Below are 21,000 nucleotides of genomic sequence, written 5' to 3' on the forward strand. Positions count from 1 at the left end.
TGAATAGAACAAAAGTTTGTCCCTACATCAAGTAAGAGAGAATTCTTTCCTGAATGAGTGCTTGTTAACTGAGACACTGGCTTTTTCCTATGGACTCAAACTGAAACATCAGTTCTTCCTGGGTCTCACGTCTGCTCCCTTTAGACAGGAACTACACCATTACTTCTTCTAGTTCTAAGCCTTCAGAGTTGGATGACAATTAAATCATCACCTCTCCTGGGTCTTCAGCTTGCTGACTCATCCTACAGATCTTGGGACCTGTCAGCCTCCATCATCAGGTGAATAGGTATATCTTTTTATATATGTCTCTTGGATGGACAGATGGACAAATGGAGGGACAAATAGACAATATATATATTCTATTGGAGATAGACATAAACATAGACATACACAAAGACATAAACATAGAGGCAGACATAGACATAGACATATATAGATATAGATATATTACCTATTAGTTCTGTTTCTCTAGAGAACCCTGACAAATACACCCACAGGGTCACTGGTTCTTTGGTAGCTATCCCTCTGGGGCATGACATTATCAATAACCCGTAAAAAAACAATGACAAAACCAAGGAGAAATGTCAGCCTCAAGCTTATTACATCACTACCAGGTTAAAATCTTTCCATAGCTCACCAGTGTCCTCAGGATAGATCTAAACACCTTCATATATCATTCATGACTCTTCATCTGGTTTCTTATTCCTCTCCAGCCTCATCTCTTAACTATAGTCTCCATGCCCCCTAATATGGAACCACGTGAAAGTCCATGAAATACACAATGATCTCTCCTCTTCAGGTTTTGTGTAAGCTTTTCTCTCTACCTAGAATTAGTTCCAGACAGCCCCTCACAAACACATGTGCATGTGCACGCACGCACACACACACACAAGCACACAACATGCACACTGTATAATGACAAGACTAGCTCTTCATCCTTCAGATATCCACCTAGGAATCTTACTTTCCTCCCAGATCTATTTATCGAACACCAGCTGGGAACCCCTCTAAATGCTGCCATATCACCCTGAGTGTATTCCTATCAGAGCCCTAAGAGTGCTTTATTTTAACTGCCCATTTATTTGTCTGATTTCAACTCCTTAAGGGCCACAACTATGTTTTCTTAACTAACTGTGATTCGCGCATAACATATGCTCAATAATTATTTGTTAAATAAATGATTGGATAAAGTTCTAACAGTCCCAGATCACCATTCTCAACTAGTTAGTTACTGGCTTAGTTTAGGAACTGTCAACCAGGATCTGAAAGAGACACATTCAGCCACTTCAGACAATATCCATACCACTGGTGGTATTCAAGTTGCAAGGCCAAGGGGGATAATAATAAAGGTGTCCTTGACCCTTTATCCATACTTATGTATGCCCCAACCATGCAGATCCTGAATAGGCACTATAGCTTGGATGCTGAGGAAGGAGCCAGAAAATTGGAAAGAGAAGAATCAGGAGTAAAAACCATTATTATAATCATAACCACTTGTAATCCCCATCAAAGTAATACTCCCAAACTCCTTACTGGTGGGCAACGCTGAGTTATTCTTTCTAGACCTTAGTTGCCTTATAAGTTGATCAACAGTAGCATACAACTCAAGGTTGTTATGAGGAATAACTGAAACTCTGTTCTGGAAAGCACTTAACACAGTGCCTGACACCTACTGAGTTATGCTATAATAATGCAAGTTATTAATGTTATCACCATTATTATTGCCAGTCAGGATTTCAAACACAAGTATATATACAAGCCAGCTACAGTTCACTAGGCAAGCCTGAGCTGAAAAATTTTACTGGGCCTAAGCCCCTTAAAATCTAAACACAGGAGCTTAACATTAAGGGGCTTAACTTGCTTACCATGAACATAGCAACCTGACAATGACAGAGCTATTTTGGATGCAAACCCCAGGGAAAGTTTTTCCTATACTTATATTTAATATCAGTAGCTCTAAGAAATAAAACAACAAAACCTGGACCAAAATAAATAGATACAAAAGACAGAAAGGTACATGTATATCTAGGTTTTTTTAATCTACCAATTTATACCAACTTCTGCATATACAGAAATACATACAATAAAACAACTTTTTTGTTACTTGCCTGATACAAACCGTAATTTGCAATAATTTGGGTGAGTGATAAGTTAATTGAGTGGATGGCTATTCACAGGCTGCTTGTAATTTCATTTGGTGGTATAAACACAATATAAATATTTAAAACCAAATGCCAAAATACCTAAAACATATAATTGTGCTATTTTATATAATAAAGCTACATTTTACATGGTATACATACTCTTTATTTTCTAGCCCAAATATATACAACATTTTCAATACAAGCTCATTAAGTCAACAACAATTTCTAGAGACAGTGTGTCATTCAAATAATTTGCTATTCTCTAACAATTATCCTTTAATTTAAAATATATAGCAATCTGGAGCATTTGAGGTCTTGCTTACCAACAACTGTCATCAGTTTTGGTTCAAATAAACTCTTATAAAACTTTTGAAAGGTAAATAAAATAAAATACATGGTAATTCAAACTTTTAAAGCACATTTTCTCTGCATTTCAAATTAACCAGGTTTTCTAGTTCTCCACCAGCACAAAAAAGCATCTTTCATTATTCTCTTCTAGTTTCCTTCTCTTGTCACTAGTTGTATTAGGAAAGTTATAGGTTCTGCTCTTAAAATAATTTTTATCATTTTTATGTACTAATTCCTCATTTTATTAGCTATTAAAATTTTTCCCTTGAGAACCCTAAAGATTCCACCAAAAAAAAAAAAAAACTGTTAGAACTGAATTCAGTAAAGTAGCTGGATACAAAATTAATATTCAGAACTTGGTTGCATTTTTAGACACCAATGATGAACAGAAAGAGAAATTAAGAAAACAATATCATTCACAATTTCATCAAAAACAACAAAATACCAACAAGTAAATTTAACCAAGGAGGTAAAAGACCTGTACTTGGAAAATAAGTCATTGGAAAAAGAAATGGAAGAAGATACAAATAAATGGAAGCATATGGCATGCTCATGGATAGGAAGAATTAACATCATGAAAATGTCCAAGCCACCCAAAGCAATCTATAGATTCAGTGTAATCCCTATCAAAATACCAATGGCATTTTTCACAGAACTAGAACAAATAATCCCAAAATGTATATGGAACCACAAAATACCCTGAATAGCCACAGCAATCTTGAGAAAGAAGAACAAACTTGGAGGTATCATGTTTTCTGATATCAAATTATACTATAAGGCTATAGTAATCAAAACAGTGTGATACTAACATAAAAATAGACACATAAATCAATGAAACAGAATAGAGAGCCCAGAAATCAACCCATGCCTATATGGCCAATTAATCCATGACAAAGTAGGCAAGAATACATAATGGGGTAAACACAGTCTATTCAATAAATGGTGATGGGAAAACTGGACATACATGCAAAAAAAATGAAACTATACCACTTTCTTACACTATAGACAAGAATAAACTCAAAATGGATTAAAGACTTAAATATAAGCCCTGAAACCAAAGAACTCCTAGACAAAAATTCCTAAACAAAAAAATATTGCTTAGTAATAGTTTTTTCTGCTAGATATCCTCAGGTAACAGAAACAAAAGAAAAAGTAAAAAGTAAATGAATGGGACTACATCAAACGAAAAAGGTTTTGCACAGCAAAGGAAACCATCAACGAAATGAAAAGATAACCTACTGAATGGGAGAAGATACATCTGATGAGTGGTTAATAACCAAAATTTATAAAGAACTCATACAACTCAACACCAAAAAAAATTAAAAAATCCAATTAAAAAAGAGGCAGAAGACCCAAACAGATATTTCTCCAGAGAGGAAATACAGATGGCTAATAGACATATGAAAAGATGCTCAAGGTCACAAATTATCATAAAAATGCAAAGTAAAAACCACAATAAGATATCACCTCACACCTGTCAGAATGACCATCATCAATAAATTAAAAAACAACAACAACACATATTGGTGAGGATGTGGAGAAAAGGAAACCCTCATGTACTATTGGTGGGATTGTAAATTGGTACAGCAACTATGGAAAACAGTTTGGAGGTTCCTTAAAAAATTTCTGGAAATTTATCCAAAGAAAACCAAAACATGAATTCAAAAAGATTTATGCACCCCTATGTTCACTGCAGCACTATTTATAGCAGCCAAGATGAGGAAGCAACCTAAGTGCCTATCAATAGATGATTAGATAAAGAAATTATGGTACTGATATATAATGAAATTTTACTCAGCCATAAAATATGAACTCTTACTATTTGCAACAACATGGATAGATGGATGGACTTAGAGGATATTATGCTAAGTGAAATAAGTTAGACAGAGAAAGACAAATATCTTATGATTTTACTTATATGTGGAATCTAAAGAACAAAATAAATGAACAAACAAAACGATAAAAGACTCATACAGTGGTGATTGCTAGATGGGAGGGAGGTTGTGGGGGGGGGGGGCACTGGGTGAAAAAAGTGAAGGGATTAAGAAATACAAATTAGTAGTTACAAAACAGTCACAGAGATATGGAGTACAGCATAGAAAATATTAGTTGATAATTTTGTAATGGCTGTGTGTAGTGCCAGGTGGGTACTAGAGTAATCGGAGGGGCAATCACTTCATAAATTATATAAATGTCTAACCATTGTGCTGTATACCTGAAAGTAATATAAAATAAAAACTTTTTTAATTTCTCCCTTTTTTAATTTTTTCCTTCCAAACACCACCTTTCTTCTAGCACCTAACTAGCAGAATGATGATTCCAGCCAGCCCTCTCTCTCCTCCATGGCCTACAGAATCTAGTCCACTGGTGCACCAAGGCAGAGCTTTGTGTATCCAGAGGGTAGGATCTTGCTAAACTTGCTTTTTCTCTTCCACCACCATCACCACTCTACCTCCCCATTTCTGATCTTTCTATCTTCCACTCTGTTTCACTGTTCCATGGAATATCACATTTACCACTGTGGCCCCACTAACCCTCACATACATGTACATATACTCCCTGTCACCAAACAAGCTATACATTATATGAAACCATCAACTTTGACCCTGATATTGAATCATGTAATTTTCCATAGGATTTTCTGGTAGAAGGAACTAGGAGGAGAAAAAAGTTGTTTTCACTTTTCAAAGATCCCAGAAAGACAGTCCTACCTTTCCCAGGATTTGGAGGAAAATGACTTCCAAACTCCTGCTGCTTTGGCTTTAAAGTATGTGGCCCTGATATGCCTCCGGCCTGGGTGACCTGGAATCGTGACTTCCCATTGGTGAGCACCTGTCTCCGGGGGCTCAAGGCGGGCAGATGGATGGGGTTCTCAGCCATGTTGCTCTGAGGAACCATCCCTCCTCCCGAGGGCATCTTGAGATGGAGACTGTTAGCAAGGCTTCCAACAGCAGGGCTTGATGTGCTGCTACAGGATGAGGGGCCAGGAGTCCCTGAGTGGGCTCGAATAGGAGCAATGTGTTGGCCATTGACCATTCCAGGCCCCTGTGGGGTTCCTGACGTCCGGTGGAGATTCATGCTGCATGACCTTCCATTCATTCTGAAAAAACCTGTGGCCAAGATGATCAAATATCCAATGGCACTAATGACTCCTTTCAGGCAAAGTCCAATAAGTTATCCATGGTGTGAGTTATTAGCCTGTTTAAAAAAATAAATGTAGGCATTTTTAAAAGTAAAATGGAAAAAGAGTTACCGCAAGTTTTCAACCTGTGTAGGATTCATCTCAGGAAGAAGAGAAGCATTCTTAGCAAAATGGCCTTTTATGTAGAGCAGGGTCATCAAGTACATGGTTCATTTGCAGGTACTCTCCCCACTTGTGTTCACAGTAGACATGGATTATTGATCACTGCATTGTTTTGTTTGCCACTGACCCCTTCTCAATACAGTGCTCTTGGCAACTATAACCAATCTGCTGGTGCCAGCTTGCAAAATGAAACTTATTTTGCTCCCTAGAGGATCAGTCCATACTCACTTTTGCTACAGTGAGTCTTGGGAAACCAAAAAGAATCACCTTCATGAGCTGTGAGGCCTATACGTCAAAGGTTCCAGTAAAGAAAGAAATGGCAGATATAGCCTCTAAGTGAGATTATGAGGACATTAAATCATCTATGATTTTTACTCTAAGAGCAAATTTTTCACAGTCCCTAGATTCATAAAGAAAAAACATGGGCCTGGGGCTCTCAAAAAGCCTTCATATAGCCACATATCCAAGTACTCACAGCAGCATTAAAGTCTTAGTTCCATATTAATCCTGAATTAGAATCAACATCACAATACTCTCACCTTCCACTAAGATCTAGGAAAGTCTATAAAAAATGCTTTATGGAAAGTAAAAGAAAAGAACAGCCTTTCTAAAGGTGAGTATGTTCATCATGTACCACAAATGCTAAAGCGATGACAGTTACGCAAAGCTTCCATCTCTAACCCCACTACCCCTTTCTTCAAGTAGCAGATGAGAATCAAAAGTACTGACATGAGTACAGGACATTATCATCCATCCATATGCAATAATGTCAGTATTTCCTGGTTACAAATTATTAGAAAAAATTGTTCCCTCCCTTGATCAATAGCTCCCGAAAATGTATGTTCAGTCAATGAGGTGACTAAGTGTTACTACTCTTAATGAATAATAAACACAGTCACAATTTATTTTTCTATATAGACACGATGGTCATGGGAAGAAATCAAAGATGAACTAGCACAGAAAATGCAGACTGGGCGTAAAGCAGTAGTACCCAGATATCCTCAACTGGGTAATTTCTACATTTTCTGTATGACCCACTCAGTGCCTTAGACAACTATTTCCAACTCATCTCCCAAATGAATGGCTCCATCAGTCATAAAGGACAGGATATCAAGAAAGACAAACTTCTTGTAAAGAGTTGTTTTTCTTTTATTATTTTAGAAAATCAAAAATAAATAATTTTCAAGTCAAGCACTCATTATGCCTTCTGCAAAATTGACTATGTGTGACCATATGTTGATGAACTTCAAAACCTACTAACAATATAAAATTTGAAATGTTTTCTTCATCTTTACCAGTTCACTATTCTATTAATTCTATCGGTCTGTCACATTTAATACTGCCATGCCATCTAGTCCTCAGAAGCACTCCTAGGCCTTATTCTTGCCCTTCCCTTCACTATAGCGCCCAAGAATGAACAAATAAATCCAGGTTTATCCAAACCTACATCATTTAAGTTTCTTTATGAAATAATAAATAAACCCTGGTATCGGATAGGTTGTAAGATTTCTTTTTCTTTTACATTGGAAAAATTCCAATGCCTTTTTTGCTGTGCCCTTTTAGAAGAACTAGAGTATATTACCATCTGGTCTGTTTTATTGATTGATTGTGGGCAAGAATCATTTACTGTCTCTGTGCTTTGCCAGATTACATTGGTCATCTAGTCTCTACTTATAGATAAAATAGCATTTTCTGAGCACTATGAACCCTGCAGAAGAAAGCACTTATTCAGTACCAACCAAAAAAGAAGGCAAAATAAATATGTTGTATTGGCAATTTGTTGAAAATGAGGAATCATCCAACATGACTGGAAATATGAGTCACTAAGACGATGGTCCAAGTGACAAGTGTCTACAGATTTGCAGACTATGCCCATTTCCAAGTTTTTTAAAAATAAGGGAATCATTTTTGGCAGCAAGATCATATACAAGCAGGAATTATAATCAATTAAATCTGGATAAAAACACATAAATAGATACTTAGCATTATACTAAACCATTAATAAGGTAAGATTGTAAGAAGGAAAAATAATTGAAACACTGAGAACTTAATTATAGCTGCCTGTCAGGCTGGCTATTTATCTTATTTTTATTTTTTTATAAATTGTATTCCTGTTTTAATTAGTTTTAGTTTAAAAGAAAAACAATAACAAAATGATACTTAAATTTTATTACTAAAAAAGCAACAGCCAGAAAGTAAAGTGATTAATCCCAACATTAAAGAAAAACCAATAGGTCAATGGCATGTGAGCTGGGAAAATGCAGCCTCAAGTCAAAAAATAAATAAATTATATGTGAAAATATGCCTAATGATCTGGTTTTTGTGTTAATCATACCAAAAGATTTGTCAAGCAGTATATACCAGAATTTAAAAGTCAATTTTGTCTATTCATATTATATTTTATGTGTTTTTTAAGTAGGCCATATGATCATGTATAATTCTAAGTCTACTTGGTAACAAAAAAGGAATAAGATGCTAACTTTTAAGTCACAGTAAAAAGAGCACTCAACTATAAGTCAGGATACCTGAGCTCTACTGCTAGCAAATCATTTATAACTTCTCTGAACTTAAGTTTTCAGCATATATATAATGAGGAAGTTAGTGATAATCACTATAGTCTCTTGAAATTTTGTTCTTCCAGCTAATTAAGATAAGGAAGATTAGCAAAAGTGCCTATTTACCACGATCAAGGATAAGTATGTAGATTTTATACCTATGGCATTTAAATTAAAAAAAAAAATTGAGTAGACATGGAAGCAAAAATAGTAATCTACTCACTCCATCAAAGCAAGAGCTGATAGGAGGCTCTCATGCCAGCAACACTGAAAGACAACACTTATTTTAAAAAATGAATATTAGAATTACATTTTTCTACCTTTTGCCAAATAGTAAAATCACAACTAATCAGTATCAAAAACTAACTGGTAGGATTCTATTGGAAGAGCATCTTTCTATTTAAAAACAAGTTCTCCAGCATTACCATCTCCTCTGTCCTCCATCCAACTACTCCATGTCAGGGTATCAACAAAAAAAAAAAAAGAAAGAAAGAAGAAAGAAGAAAGAAAAGGAAGAAATAACGAAGAAGGAAGGAAGAAGGAAAAAGGAAGGAAGAAGAAGAAGAAGAAAGAAACATCCAACCAGAAGTACAGATTTGGGTACTTAAGATCTGACATATTGATACACTTAGATTTTTAATACTCTGTTTGTTCAAACAATAAAAATATTCATTCTGCTATATGAGTCAACATATAGTTAATAAGTCTTTCCATCTGACCACTTTCAAACTCTTAAAAAACACTCCTATAAGTCAGGTCAGAGAGGAAATTTACTTAACTCCTAAAGAAATTAAGGCACGGAATCATTTAATAATTTCACTAGTTTTCTGGAAGACCTACGACTTTAATCAAAATACAAAAATTATGACTACCTTCTACCCCATGCTCAGGCACTGTTTCTCACGAACTAAAAGATTAACTAAACAGAAAGCAATGTTAACTCATCCATTCAAGAAAATTCCAAAAACACAAACTCTATAATGCTTATTTATAGCCAAAGCCCTTACTTAGTAAATATCATTAATAAACTCATCTAGAGTCATAATTCATCTGATGAGCTGGTTAATTATTAATTTTCATACATCATTTCATTTCCTTAGGCTACATTTAGCCTTTGTTACATTTTCCATTCCTTATGCCACAAGCATTTCTTACCCTGCATAGAAAACCTGATAATGAGGCACAAAATACTGGTCAGCGAACAAACTGCTCCTGAGCTGGCTTCCTATATATATGTCTGAGACATCTAAAACAGAGTTTTTATTGATTCTTTTTATTTTTTCCTTTTGGGTTAATGATTGTATAATTTCATTAACGTTGTCTTTTCAACGTCGCTGCCTTGATCATTAATAGGCCATGCTATTCCCATGGGCTTCTCTAGTTACAGCTTTTATAACCAGAGAATATAGAAATGAAAAGTCTATTGATAGATAATATAAGTTATTCTCATGCACGGCTGCAATGTGAAGCACATTTTGCAATTCAATCAAGGACAGATAGAGCTGAATGTTCTTAGATTCTGGGAGTTCATTTTAATAAGCAGAATGTACCTTGTCCTAACACAGGTGACTGATTCCTCAGAAAAGATTGTATAAACAAAAACCAATCGTGTAAGTCATTTTATTGGCAACAATATAAACACAGCTATATTAGATGTCACCAATAAATCAAAATTATTCTTGTCTGCAATTTTAACATGAGGAAAGTGCAAACATGAGCCTGTGAAGCTGAAGGATATTATAGAGGAAATACATTGGATATGTACAATATCTTTTCTCGAAATTGAAAGGGAGACTACTATATTGTGATAGAGTAATCCACAACAAAGTATAGTTGATCATTTCTGTCGTTTCATAACTTTATTCAGTAAAACTGACAGATTCACAGACTTTACAACAGAAGTTACATAGAAACAGGGTTGGGATAATTCCGTGTCATTGGGATGTGGAGCAAAATTTAAGGAGATTACATTTAGAACCTATAGACATTTGGACATCCCCAAGGTCTAATGTCGGTAATTCTGACAACATATTTATTTTGAATACTAAAATGTACAGATATTACTCAAGCAATATAATCACAAATAAGATGAAATCGAAAAGAGAAAGTACTCTTTCTAACTCAGAAAGTACTCTTTCTGAGTTATGCCAATTAAAATCATGGAGACAAATTAATGTTCCCTTCAGAGATTCAAGACCATTCTTCCAAAGAAAAGATAATATAGAATCCCTGACTTTGTTTTATCTGTGGATTCCAATCCTTAACTATCTAGAGATATACACATTTTAACTTTTAAAAAATTTGTATATTTCATAAAACTTTCAAAAGGAATTAATTTTCTCTAAATTTACAGAGTAAAATATCTGGCAATGCCCTTTTAAATTTAAACTAGTGGTTATGATATTCAAAATATGGGCAGCAAATATGAACAGGACACAGATGAAAGAAAGGGAAGAAAGGGAGGAGAGGGGGAGAGAAAGAGAAGAGAGTGGAAAAAGGGAAATGACCAAATCCAATGTAGGAATTTATTGTTTGTTAGTTAATCCTAACTTAAAAATTAGAAGCAGCTTTGAGAATCTTATACATAATGCTAGTAATCACAGAATTCTAGAAGAAATTCAGAACTTTGAGGAAAATACTGCTGGAAAGCAATATTAAAAGTTCAATAACCTCTCTTAAAATCCACTTTCCACACTTCAGTGCATCTATATGAGCCTCATATCTTCCAAACTTACTAAATGTCACTACTTTTAGTAGTAATTACCTACAAGTATTTCATTTACTTTGCCTCAGTCATTAACTCATCAATGAGTACAGAAAGTTCTAGAAAACTGTGGCCCTACCAAAACTGGCAAGAGAGAGGGGGATAATTAGGGATTTCCTTGGTCAGCTGTAAGAAACCACACAAATGAGAATGACTTGGAATCAAAAAGATTTTTAAGACAAATGATGCCTTGGTCTAAATTGAATATGAACCATAAGTTCCTAGATGCATATTTAACAAAGTACTCTTTCTAAAGCAGTGTTGTTCAAATTAGTTGTAATCCATTGGTGGGCCTTGAAATCAATTTTTCAATGGTGAAAGAATTTTTAATGAAATAGAACCAACTAGAATTAAATATAAGCTATCAGTGTGCATCAAATGTATTAATGGTTAAATATCGTTTTATTTCAATTATTTGTGGTGTACGTGTCTGTATATCTATGTGTATACATGTGTTCTAGATAAATAAAAAATTTATGATTCGTTACTGTTTAAAAAACATAAAAGCTACTGTGATAAAAGCATCTGGACTATCTTCCTGCCCAGGTACCTATCAAGAACAGCTAGAGATATAGACAGAGTTGAACAGCCAAAGTAAAACAAATACCAAAATATAGTTGTAACAATATAGTTGTAACAAAGATCTAAATGTTTGGCATTTTTAGCTTTCTGAAAAATAAGGATTAAATAATACAAAGCTACACTCCTGACACTATTATCTTTCACTTTGCTTTTTAATTAGCATATATCAATTAATCAATTATGCTCTATAAATATCACTTAATCACGCGATTAACAGAATCAAGATCAAAATGACTGACGATTGTTGATCTTCCCTTTCACATAGGGTAGATGACCTTCTCTAGAATAAAACTTCACCTTTATAATGCTAAAGGGGTTAGAGTTTAAATTAACACCTGTCTCTGAGAACTGAGATATTCAAAATGTGTTCTTAATATGAGTTAACCCTCAGATCCTATGAAAAGGAATTTGAATAGGAAAAATGAACACATTCCCTATGATGTCACTGCTGAATTAATTACCTGATTTGCAAAGAGTGAACACCACATGGCCATGGTTTGAGACACAAAGGCTTCTTCAGAAATATAAAAGAAAAGTAACTAACTGGAGGTGTTTTCTTTTTAAAAAAAAAAAAAAAATCCATCCTCATACAGGAGATACATAGGTAGTAAAATATGGCAAGTAAAAAGCACATTCTTTGTCATTTAGTGTGTATAACTAACTTCTCAGCTCATATGAATAGCTATTTGCAAAGCTGAAAATTACAATCCTTTCAAAGGGGTAGTAAGTATCTACCTATGGAAGATTCTAAAAATAAACTGAATTTATCATTCATTAAACCAAATATTCAAGTATAATAAAGTGTCCCTATCATATGTGTAACTGGGTAATTTCTTTCCTTCAGTGTAATTGGTTATTGCTTAAAAGTGACCAATGTAACTATTTTTAGCTGCTAGTAGACAGAAGTTTTATACAAGTTAAATAATGTTTAATGACATCACTGCAAAAGTATGAACATCCACAACAATGACTAGGTCCTTAACCAACATGACAACATATTTATTAAAAAAAAAAAAAAAACACCCTACATGAATGACTCAGTCAAGTTACAGACAGAAGTGGAATCTATTGGTCATGCTGAAAAGGTTGGGAAAACATTAATCCATTTCTTCACACACAGGAATAACAAGAATTTATACATAATGTGGCATCTGGTTAATTTTTTTAGTATACAGTATTCAGCAGGCCTAAAAACAAAACTTCGTAGTTCTAGCTCAAAATTTCAGGAATAACTGATATTCAGAAAGTTTAATCTCTTTATCCAGGAGCCTGGGACAGGGTCTGATCTGATACTATAACCTTATCTGTCCATCTGCAGTTCAGCAAGATGTATTGCACCTGGAGGAGTGTACAATTGTTCTTGTCCTTGGCCTTGAAGAGATCACATCAGAAAAGAATGGTCCCACCAGCTTTCTTCATTTCAAGTCTGCTCTCAAATGCTTGGAGCCTTCATGATTCCAGTTTTACGGACAAATTCCTTGACTTTTTTCCAAAGTGGAACATCGTTGGATCTTTGTTTCCATTCATCCTACAAATGGCCTTAGAGTCCACCTGGGTGGTCCTTCTCCTCCTTTTTTTTTTTTTTTTTTTTTGCCCTCTTCTGCCCCAAATTCGCATCCTACTACCTTCCATACCTACTCCAAATACCCAATTAGGCCTTCCCTGATCTTCTCTTAATCTCTGCCTCTGGTCTATAAAATGATGAGAATCACACTATTGTACCTAGTTAATAGCATTACAGAATATTAAATGAAATAACGCATGTTACTTGCTTAGCAAAGTGCCTGGTACATAGGACCTTAAAAATATTAACTATTTTACTCTATATACCTCTTTTTTTAACATTCATAACTTTATACATTGCCTTATAGTTATTTGCCTGTTTCATCTTCCTATCTAAATTCTAATTTCATTAAGTTTTGGGGCTATGTATAATTTATCTTTGAACAGTCCCCAGCCCATATATATATATATATATATATATATATATATATACACACACACACACACACACACACATATATACACATATAGATTGTTTTACACTATACATATATATTTATTTACATTTTTCACACTATATGCATCATATAGATTTTTCATATACAATATATTCACATACGATTATTTCATATTTTTATATAATACTGCTCATTTATATGGAAAAGTGGTATAAATAAGATATATAATTATTACTTATATTTGTATCCTATATTTATTATTTATTGCCTGAATAAATATAGTATGTGACCATACAATCATGAATCCTACACTCTATGTCTTACGGAACCAGTTTAATTACAGTTGCATGTTTCCTAGTCTATTCCTCCTAATCTATTCCTTTCTCTGTTAGGAAAAAGCTGCATGAAAACTACAGTCTAGTCTTCTGAGCAGGCACATTGTTCTTGTCTTTATCTTGGCATACTCATGAACAATGAGAAATCCTAGCTAATAGCCACAAAAACAAATAGTCATTTTAGTACTGAGATCAGGCACTTCTTTTGTTGTGAGGTTGTCACCCCTAACAGAGATTGCCAAACACATTTTAGGTTGTCATGGTGGAAAATACTCCTCGGCATTCTCCTTGCTCACCCTATGCTGGCTTCACACTATAGGTTTCACTCTTGTCTGTTCAGTCTCCCTAACCGGACCATCATCAGGATGGAAAACAGGGCTTCTGTCTGTCAGTATCCAAATTATCTAACCTACTAAAAGGTATGTCAGAGAAAGAATCCAGATCTAAGAGTGCATACTGAATTATTCCATTTACATAAAGTATTTTAAAAACGGGCAAAATCTGTTGTTAGAAGTCAAGGCAGTGGTTACTCTGAAGGAACATAGTGGCTGCTGGAAGGAAATCATAAAGACATTTCTGGGCATGGGTAAAGTTCCATTTCTTGATCTGGATAGTAGTTACTTAGCTGTGTTCAGCCTGTGAAAATTCATCAAGCTTAATTTATATATGCTTTTCTATATTGATATTTTATTTTATTTCAATAAAAATTTTGGACTTTGTGTCAACTCTGAAATAAATAAGAAACTAGAAAAACTTAGAACATGGCCATGTTTTAATCAAACTTCATGTAAGTGTCATGTTAAATTATATATATCATCCTCCTGGAATGAGCAAGGTAGCATCTTCCTATTGCACAAATTTCCTATGTGCCATTTATTTATTTTTTAATTTTCTTTTCAGTCCTGATTGAGTCTATGAGCCAATCAAATGTAGTGAAAAGTTAGAATTAAGTCCTGTATTTCCACCTTCTTTATAAAACCTCTACAGAAATACAGGAAAAGACTTCAGGGAAGAAAATTTCCACAGGATGCCACTTCCTGAATTATCTCCTTCAAGAAGTACTTTTTCTATTTTATGAAATAATTACAAATTAACATTCCAACTCCAGAAATCAACAGCTACAATATGAAAGGAACAACAGTGGAAAGAATGTCCTCACATTTAATTTACTAGTAGGAAAGAGCACTCAAAGGAAAAAAGACTGAGAACATTAAGCTCTCCTCTAAAACGATGGAAAGACCACTTTCTATCATATAAGTGAAGGCAGGGCTAGTACAAAACATCAATTTGCTATTGTTTAACCTCCCCACCTTGACTATTTTGGCCCAATATGAATGTTACCCACTAAGTGGCCCCTGGAGTCCATCAAAAAAAGAAAAAGAAAAAAAAAAAAAAGCTGCTTTTCCTATCTGAAATAATGATCACTTCTTTCCAAGCAAACCAACTGATCCCAGGTAGTTAATCTCTGACAATTCAATTACTATTAAGGAGCATGGATGGAATCAGGGGTCAGAAAAAAGATGCTCTCTCAAAACTGGCCTAAGGGAAACCAAAGAGAAAGGAAATTATAGCAGCAAGTAGATTTAACTACTTATACTCAAGGATTGCTGAGTCCTCTTAACAACAAAGAAAAGGAATTTGGCTACCAATAAGGAAAGGCGTTTTGAAAGTAACTGGAAAAGAAATGCCTCTCACTCTTCTTTACAAAAATAATGTTAGGGTTAGTCTAGAGGGAGACAACTAATGAAAACATATAACAACTGTAATGCATTCAAAGATGATCCTTAAACTTCAGCATGTTCCCAATTGGAAAAATAATATATAATTTAACACACTCCTATCTCTAAATGCCTTCAAACTTTCCCCAAACAACCTTTACTGCAAACTTTTTCTGCAAATCTTTGCAGGTTGCACCTGTTTTGCAGGAGTGGAAGTAAACTTGGAGGAGGGAAAAGGAATGGGGAGACTTAAATTAGCATAAATCAACTTTACCCCACCCCACCCCAAAATAAAAGTTTCCTTTTTTAGTGTTAAAAAGGAGGTCTAGTGGGGAATGCAATAGAGGGGGAAACAGAGGTCTGGCTTACTCCCAAGGCAGAAATCATGACTCATCAAGGCTTTCAGAAGGGCCAGAAAGAAGCTGCATTTGCCTTGAGTTCACCTTCAGGCCAATAAATGCTCTCTGAACTGAGACTGGGAAACTTGAACGTTTGTCCTGTGTCTGTGACAACCGGCTGAGAGGCCTTGGACAAAACGCCTGATAGTCTCTGGATCTCGGTTTCCTCATCTACAGGTGATAACCAAAGAAGGCCCCACCTAGCTTTGTCTATATTTGATATTTCCAGTCCCCATTACCTAAAGACAATTGGCCCACTGAGGGGAACTACAGAACATATACTCTCCTCACAAACTCTAGGGCCCAGGGTCCCAAACTCTGGGAGATGCTGAAGTCCTGGAAGTAGGTGGGGAGAGGGTGTAAAAACCCTTCTCTCTATGAAACGGGGTGGGGAGGGCGCAATTGCAGAGACCAGTCCCTACCAACTCTAAACCAGGCGATTCCAGAAGTACCCTCCACTCTGTACCCCTGCCCCAGGTTTAGATGCTCCAGGGATGAGGACCGAGCTGATGCCCAGGAAGCCTACCAAGAGGGTGAAGAATACAGAACAGAGGGGTCCTCTCTACCAGGGGAAGAGATGCAGAGATCTGGAAAGGTGCTGGGGACCCGCCAAGCGAGGGAGAAGAGCATGGGGCAGGGTAGGAAGAGACTATCCCCCTCATCTGTTCCTGATCCCCCTACATGGACCGCAGGGGTCAGAGGCCCGCACCCCTAGATCTCTGGCGCAGAGCGAGGGGCGTGTCCGGAAGCCAAAGCAACAGGGCCTGGTTGGGGTCGCGCTGCTGCGACCCTGTCACTCTCCGGCTGCCCGGGCCCCTAACCCTCAGCCCTGTGCGAGAGCAAGCTTAGCAAGACAAAACAAACTCGTGCCGGCTTCCTGTTGTGCAACCCAGTCCTGAGTAATACGAGGCCGAAAGGGCGCCGCCGCGGGCCCACCGCTGGGAAGCCCAGGCGGCGGGGACCAGCGGGCTCCCCGGCCCGGCCAGAGCCGGATTCCAGAGCGAACCGCGGCCCCACTCGCAGCTCGCGGGAGCGCACGGACTCCGCGCCGCGGACCCAGCGCCACACCAGCCGCGCGGACCCGTAGCCTCCACCGAACTAGTGTGCTAACCCTCAGGTTTCCTTTCAATTCTGGCCTCCCCAATACCAGCAACAAGTCGCGACTAGTGAAACCAGAAATGACCTTTCCAAAGTTTCTCCCTCCAGGTACCTAACTGAATCATCCATAGGATGACAAATCCGTCAGGGCCAAATTTTCCAGACACTTGGGTGACTTCTTCATCCCTGAAGTGACTGTCATCTCCAGTGAGTAACTTGGAAGTGTCGCTCCGGGCAAGGTGTGTGTCTAGGAGGGAGCCGGCTGCTCACTCACGCTTTCCAGAGAGCATCCTGGCGGACTTCAAATTACACACGGGGGTCATTTATAGGGACTGGAGCCTTGAACAAGACAAAGTTCCTGAGACTGAGACATTTTCCAAACAGTGCTGACATTTTGTCGGGCCGCAAAAAAATGTAAACGCGAGGTGACGAACCCGGCGGAGAGTGTGCGCGTCTGAATGTGTCTGCGCATTTTGCGGCGTGGGAGGTTGTAGCTATAGACCTGGAGGACGCGGGTCAACGGACTCATACCAGCGGCGAGCTAACGTACCCCTGGCCCGAGGACCTCCTGGAGCAATGGGGATATCGGCTTGAGCGAGACACAGGCATGGAAAACAGACTTCGTGGAGCTCCACAAACACGTGGAACTGGAAAAGACAACTATAGCCCCGTGTGCGCGAGAAACCTCATGTCACCCCATCAATTCTCACTTCTCCAGTTTCCCTTCAGCGCAGTGGACTCATGGGTGCCTTGCAAGACCATGACCGTGCGTCCTGTAACTTGCCCTGATTTTGTAGCCCTCTGGCTCATGTAGTTTAAAAGAAAACCAAAAACAAAAAGTCTTCCTAATTAGAGAAACTTTAAAACCTTGTTGATTCCTTTCTGTCCCCAACACTGGGTACTCTTAGGTAACCGACAAGAACACAGCCTCATTCCTAATTGAAGGTCGTTATCTCAGTAAACAGATCTTTTAGAGAACCTGGGGATGGGGGCGCGCATATCCTTAACCCTGCACGAATACCACCGGCTCAGCATGGAAAACTATTTCTAATTCCTACTTTGTGTCTCCGAACATTAACTCCCCCACACTCTCAAAGCAAAGTTCCTATGGCATCCACTTACCAGGTAACCGGGATTTCCACAACAAAGCCGGCGTGCTGGTCCCTTCTCCCGGCCAGCCTGCGCGAGTGACAGCGGGCGGCCAGCTCTGGCGAGGAGAAACTTGGGGCTCCAGCCTTTCAGCGCGCTCCACGGGTTCTGCCTCCTTCGGAAATGAAAACTCTCATCCCAGCCCGGGGACGGAGCGCGGAAACTCGGCCCAAGTGCCGTGTGTGCGCGCGCGTGTGCGAGGGCAGCAGCGGCAGGGGGAGGAGGCAGAAGGGGGGTGGCTAGACCCTCGGTATCAGCTCATTCTCTTCCTCCACTAAGCCCACATGCGAATAATGTTTTAAAAAGTTGAGTTTCGACTTTGTGCCTCGCCTGTCCTACTCATCCTCACCCGGGGGCTGTGTCTGGGGGGCCGGCCCGGGATGCTGGCCGATTCCTTTCGCCGGTTCCGTCGGGGAAGAGCTGGTGCGAGACTGGACAGCTACGCGCGGCGCGGGGAGGGGCGGCGCTGGTGCCCGTGCGCGCCGCGCTCTGGGCTGCCCGAGCGGCGCAGTGTGGACGCGGCCTCTGGGAAAGGGGAAGGGGGAAGGAGGGAGGGAGGGAGGAGGCCGGGCGAGGAGTGTGGATGTTAGTGCGGCAGCGAAGGCCGGCCTGCAGCCAGCTGCTTCCTGAGTGTGAGCGCCAGAGGGAGAGCGAGGGGGGGGGGGCGGGGGGGGAGGGAGGAGTGGGGCGGACTCGCTGGTCACCAGGCTGGCCAATTCGAAGGCCGAGCTTGTATCTCCTTCTCGACGCGTTAACACACACACTCCTAACCCTGAGCCAAGGAGTCAATGAACTCCAGAACCGGGTAACAGCAGGAAGACACTTTGCCTTCTTAGGCCTGTTTGTTTGACTGGCTTTTTTCTTTAACATGAAAAAGCCTCAGCGTTTGGACAGGATTTGACGTCAAATCATAAAGAACAAGACCAAAAAAAAAAAAAAAATACCCAGTAGTAAAACGGAAACAGTAAAAACTACGAAGTGAAAAAGGGCAAAAGGGTCTTTCTAATATTCAGGATTGGATGCACACAACTTCGAAAATAGATAGGTAAAGCACAGAGGATGCCTTTGGCATCCTTTTAAAGTATAGGCAGAGGAAAGAGAAAGGTGATGGAAATGTTACAAGGGTGTAAAATTCCAAACATAGAGGCCAGGAATGGAGGCGCATTTCCTATATATGTTGCATCTATCAGTGGCACTTTGTCCTGAAGAATTCAACATCCTCAGCTTCATACCTCACCTAAGCTGTGACCTGAGCTCTTCTGCTTGGTTTGATCACAGACATGAAGAGGTTGGCCAACTATTAGTGGTTCCTCACATATACTGCCACAGATGTACAGATCTCCATCTTGGGAATCAATGTATGTGAAGTACACGACATCCTCCTTAGGCCTTTCTGCAGTGAGAGTATAATACATGCTCATGCATGAAATGAATGAAGATATCTCAAGATACTTAGAATTTCACCAGTCCTTATATTCTATTCTAGGGCTCTCACTCCAATATTCATTAGCATTCAAGTAATAGATGCTAGGATCAAAATATAAACCCTCAAGTACTCAAATGACTTGCCCCAGTAAACCGAACCAAAAAGACTGTTGAAAATTTTTACTTATTTCAGAAAAAAAAAAAAACATTACAAAAGTTGGTCTACATCCATTATATTCACCAAAAGAAAAAAAAAAGCCAATTTTCACAGTACTTATGTCTAGTTATAATCTGTTTTCCAAGACTCCCTTTAGAGAAAGTATTTTTTCCTTTTCCTAAAGACACAAATTCACCAGACTATCTGTCAGCAGAAGTGGAGGGAGAGAAATAAATTAATAAGTGTGTAAGATGTATCATTCTGTCAATTTGCCAGTTTCTCCCTCTGTTCTGCATCTCCTTTTAAATCCAACTATCCAAGACCAAGATGGCAATCAATGGGTCCAACCACACACAAGAAAAGAAAATACTCATAAAATAAAGCATGCAGCAACATCACAAAAACAAAGAAACCAAGTGGTAGAAATTGTCATGACTATTCCATTGTGGCTAGTTATTGCAACATGGCCTGACATTCACATAAAAACTCTTCCTCATTAACTCCAGCCTTCAGGAACAGCACAAGATGTGAACACTGACCTATCAATGCATCATGAGAAATTCCCTTCATCCAGATTCTTCTGCTGTACGGAATGCTCCCCAGGAATAGCGCAAGGCTGGGTGAAGGCTACAAAAAAACTTTTCAATGTCCCTCAAATATCATCTCTAATACAATGGTTTTGATGATGAAATGATATCCTAGGGGCTTGCAGAAGCTTCCCAAACTTCCCACTTAATGGAAATAGCTTAGCTAGAAGAGAAAAATATAGTGCTACTCCCTACTTTAATCAATGGCTCATGAAAATAAAACACTAGGAAAGTTATTTGTCATCAACCTGGAGATCCCCAAAATTCTCTTCACTTATAAGAGCTCAAGGGTGGGAATGTCAGTTTTTAGTTAGGTGGGATTTTCATGAGCCCCTAATATTCTAATATTCCTAACACTAAATAGGTACAGTGCTTTGGTTGACTTTTTTTTGGCCAGGAATGTAGATCTGTAATATCCTTACATTCCATGGGATATAGTAAAAATGCAGTGCTCCCAATACAACCCTGAAATGAC

The 21,000-nt window shown here is 38.2% G+C and overlaps 1 protein-coding gene and 1 long non-coding RNA gene across 3 annotated transcripts in view; one reads left to right on the forward strand and one right to left on the reverse strand.

The window, feature by feature from the left end:
• Nucleotides 1-18,916, reverse strand: part of GLIS3 (GLIS family zinc finger 3) — a 417,797-nt gene extending 398,881 nt beyond the window's left edge. The window contains exons 1-2 of one of the 2 annotated variants that reach the window (XM_016138333.2): nt 18,330-18,916; nt 5,204-5,690 (exon numbers count right to left, since the gene is read on the reverse strand). In XM_016138333.2, the coding sequence (XP_015993819.2) occupies nt 5,204-5,591 (388 nt within the window). In that variant the 5' untranslated portion in view covers nt 5,592-5,690; nt 18,330-18,916. The remainder of the gene's footprint in view (nt 1-5,203; nt 5,691-18,329) is intronic. The other variant, XM_016138343.2, reaches the window with a different exon arrangement.
• Nucleotides 16,136-18,328, forward strand: LOC118615018. Its single transcript, XR_004956262.1, has 2 exons — nt 16,136-16,286; nt 16,587-18,328. It is a non-coding gene; the product is annotated as an uncharacterized LOC118615018 (long non-coding RNA).
• Nucleotides 18,917-21,000: the final 2,084 nt, after the last annotated feature.

Source organism: Rousettus aegyptiacus, unplaced genomic scaffold (genome assembly GCF_014176215.1).
Source record: "Rousettus aegyptiacus isolate mRouAeg1 unplaced genomic scaffold, mRouAeg1.p scaffold_m13_p_3, whole genome shotgun sequence".
In the NCBI taxonomy this organism is placed as follows: Eukaryota; Metazoa; Chordata; class Mammalia; order Chiroptera; family Pteropodidae; genus Rousettus; species Rousettus aegyptiacus.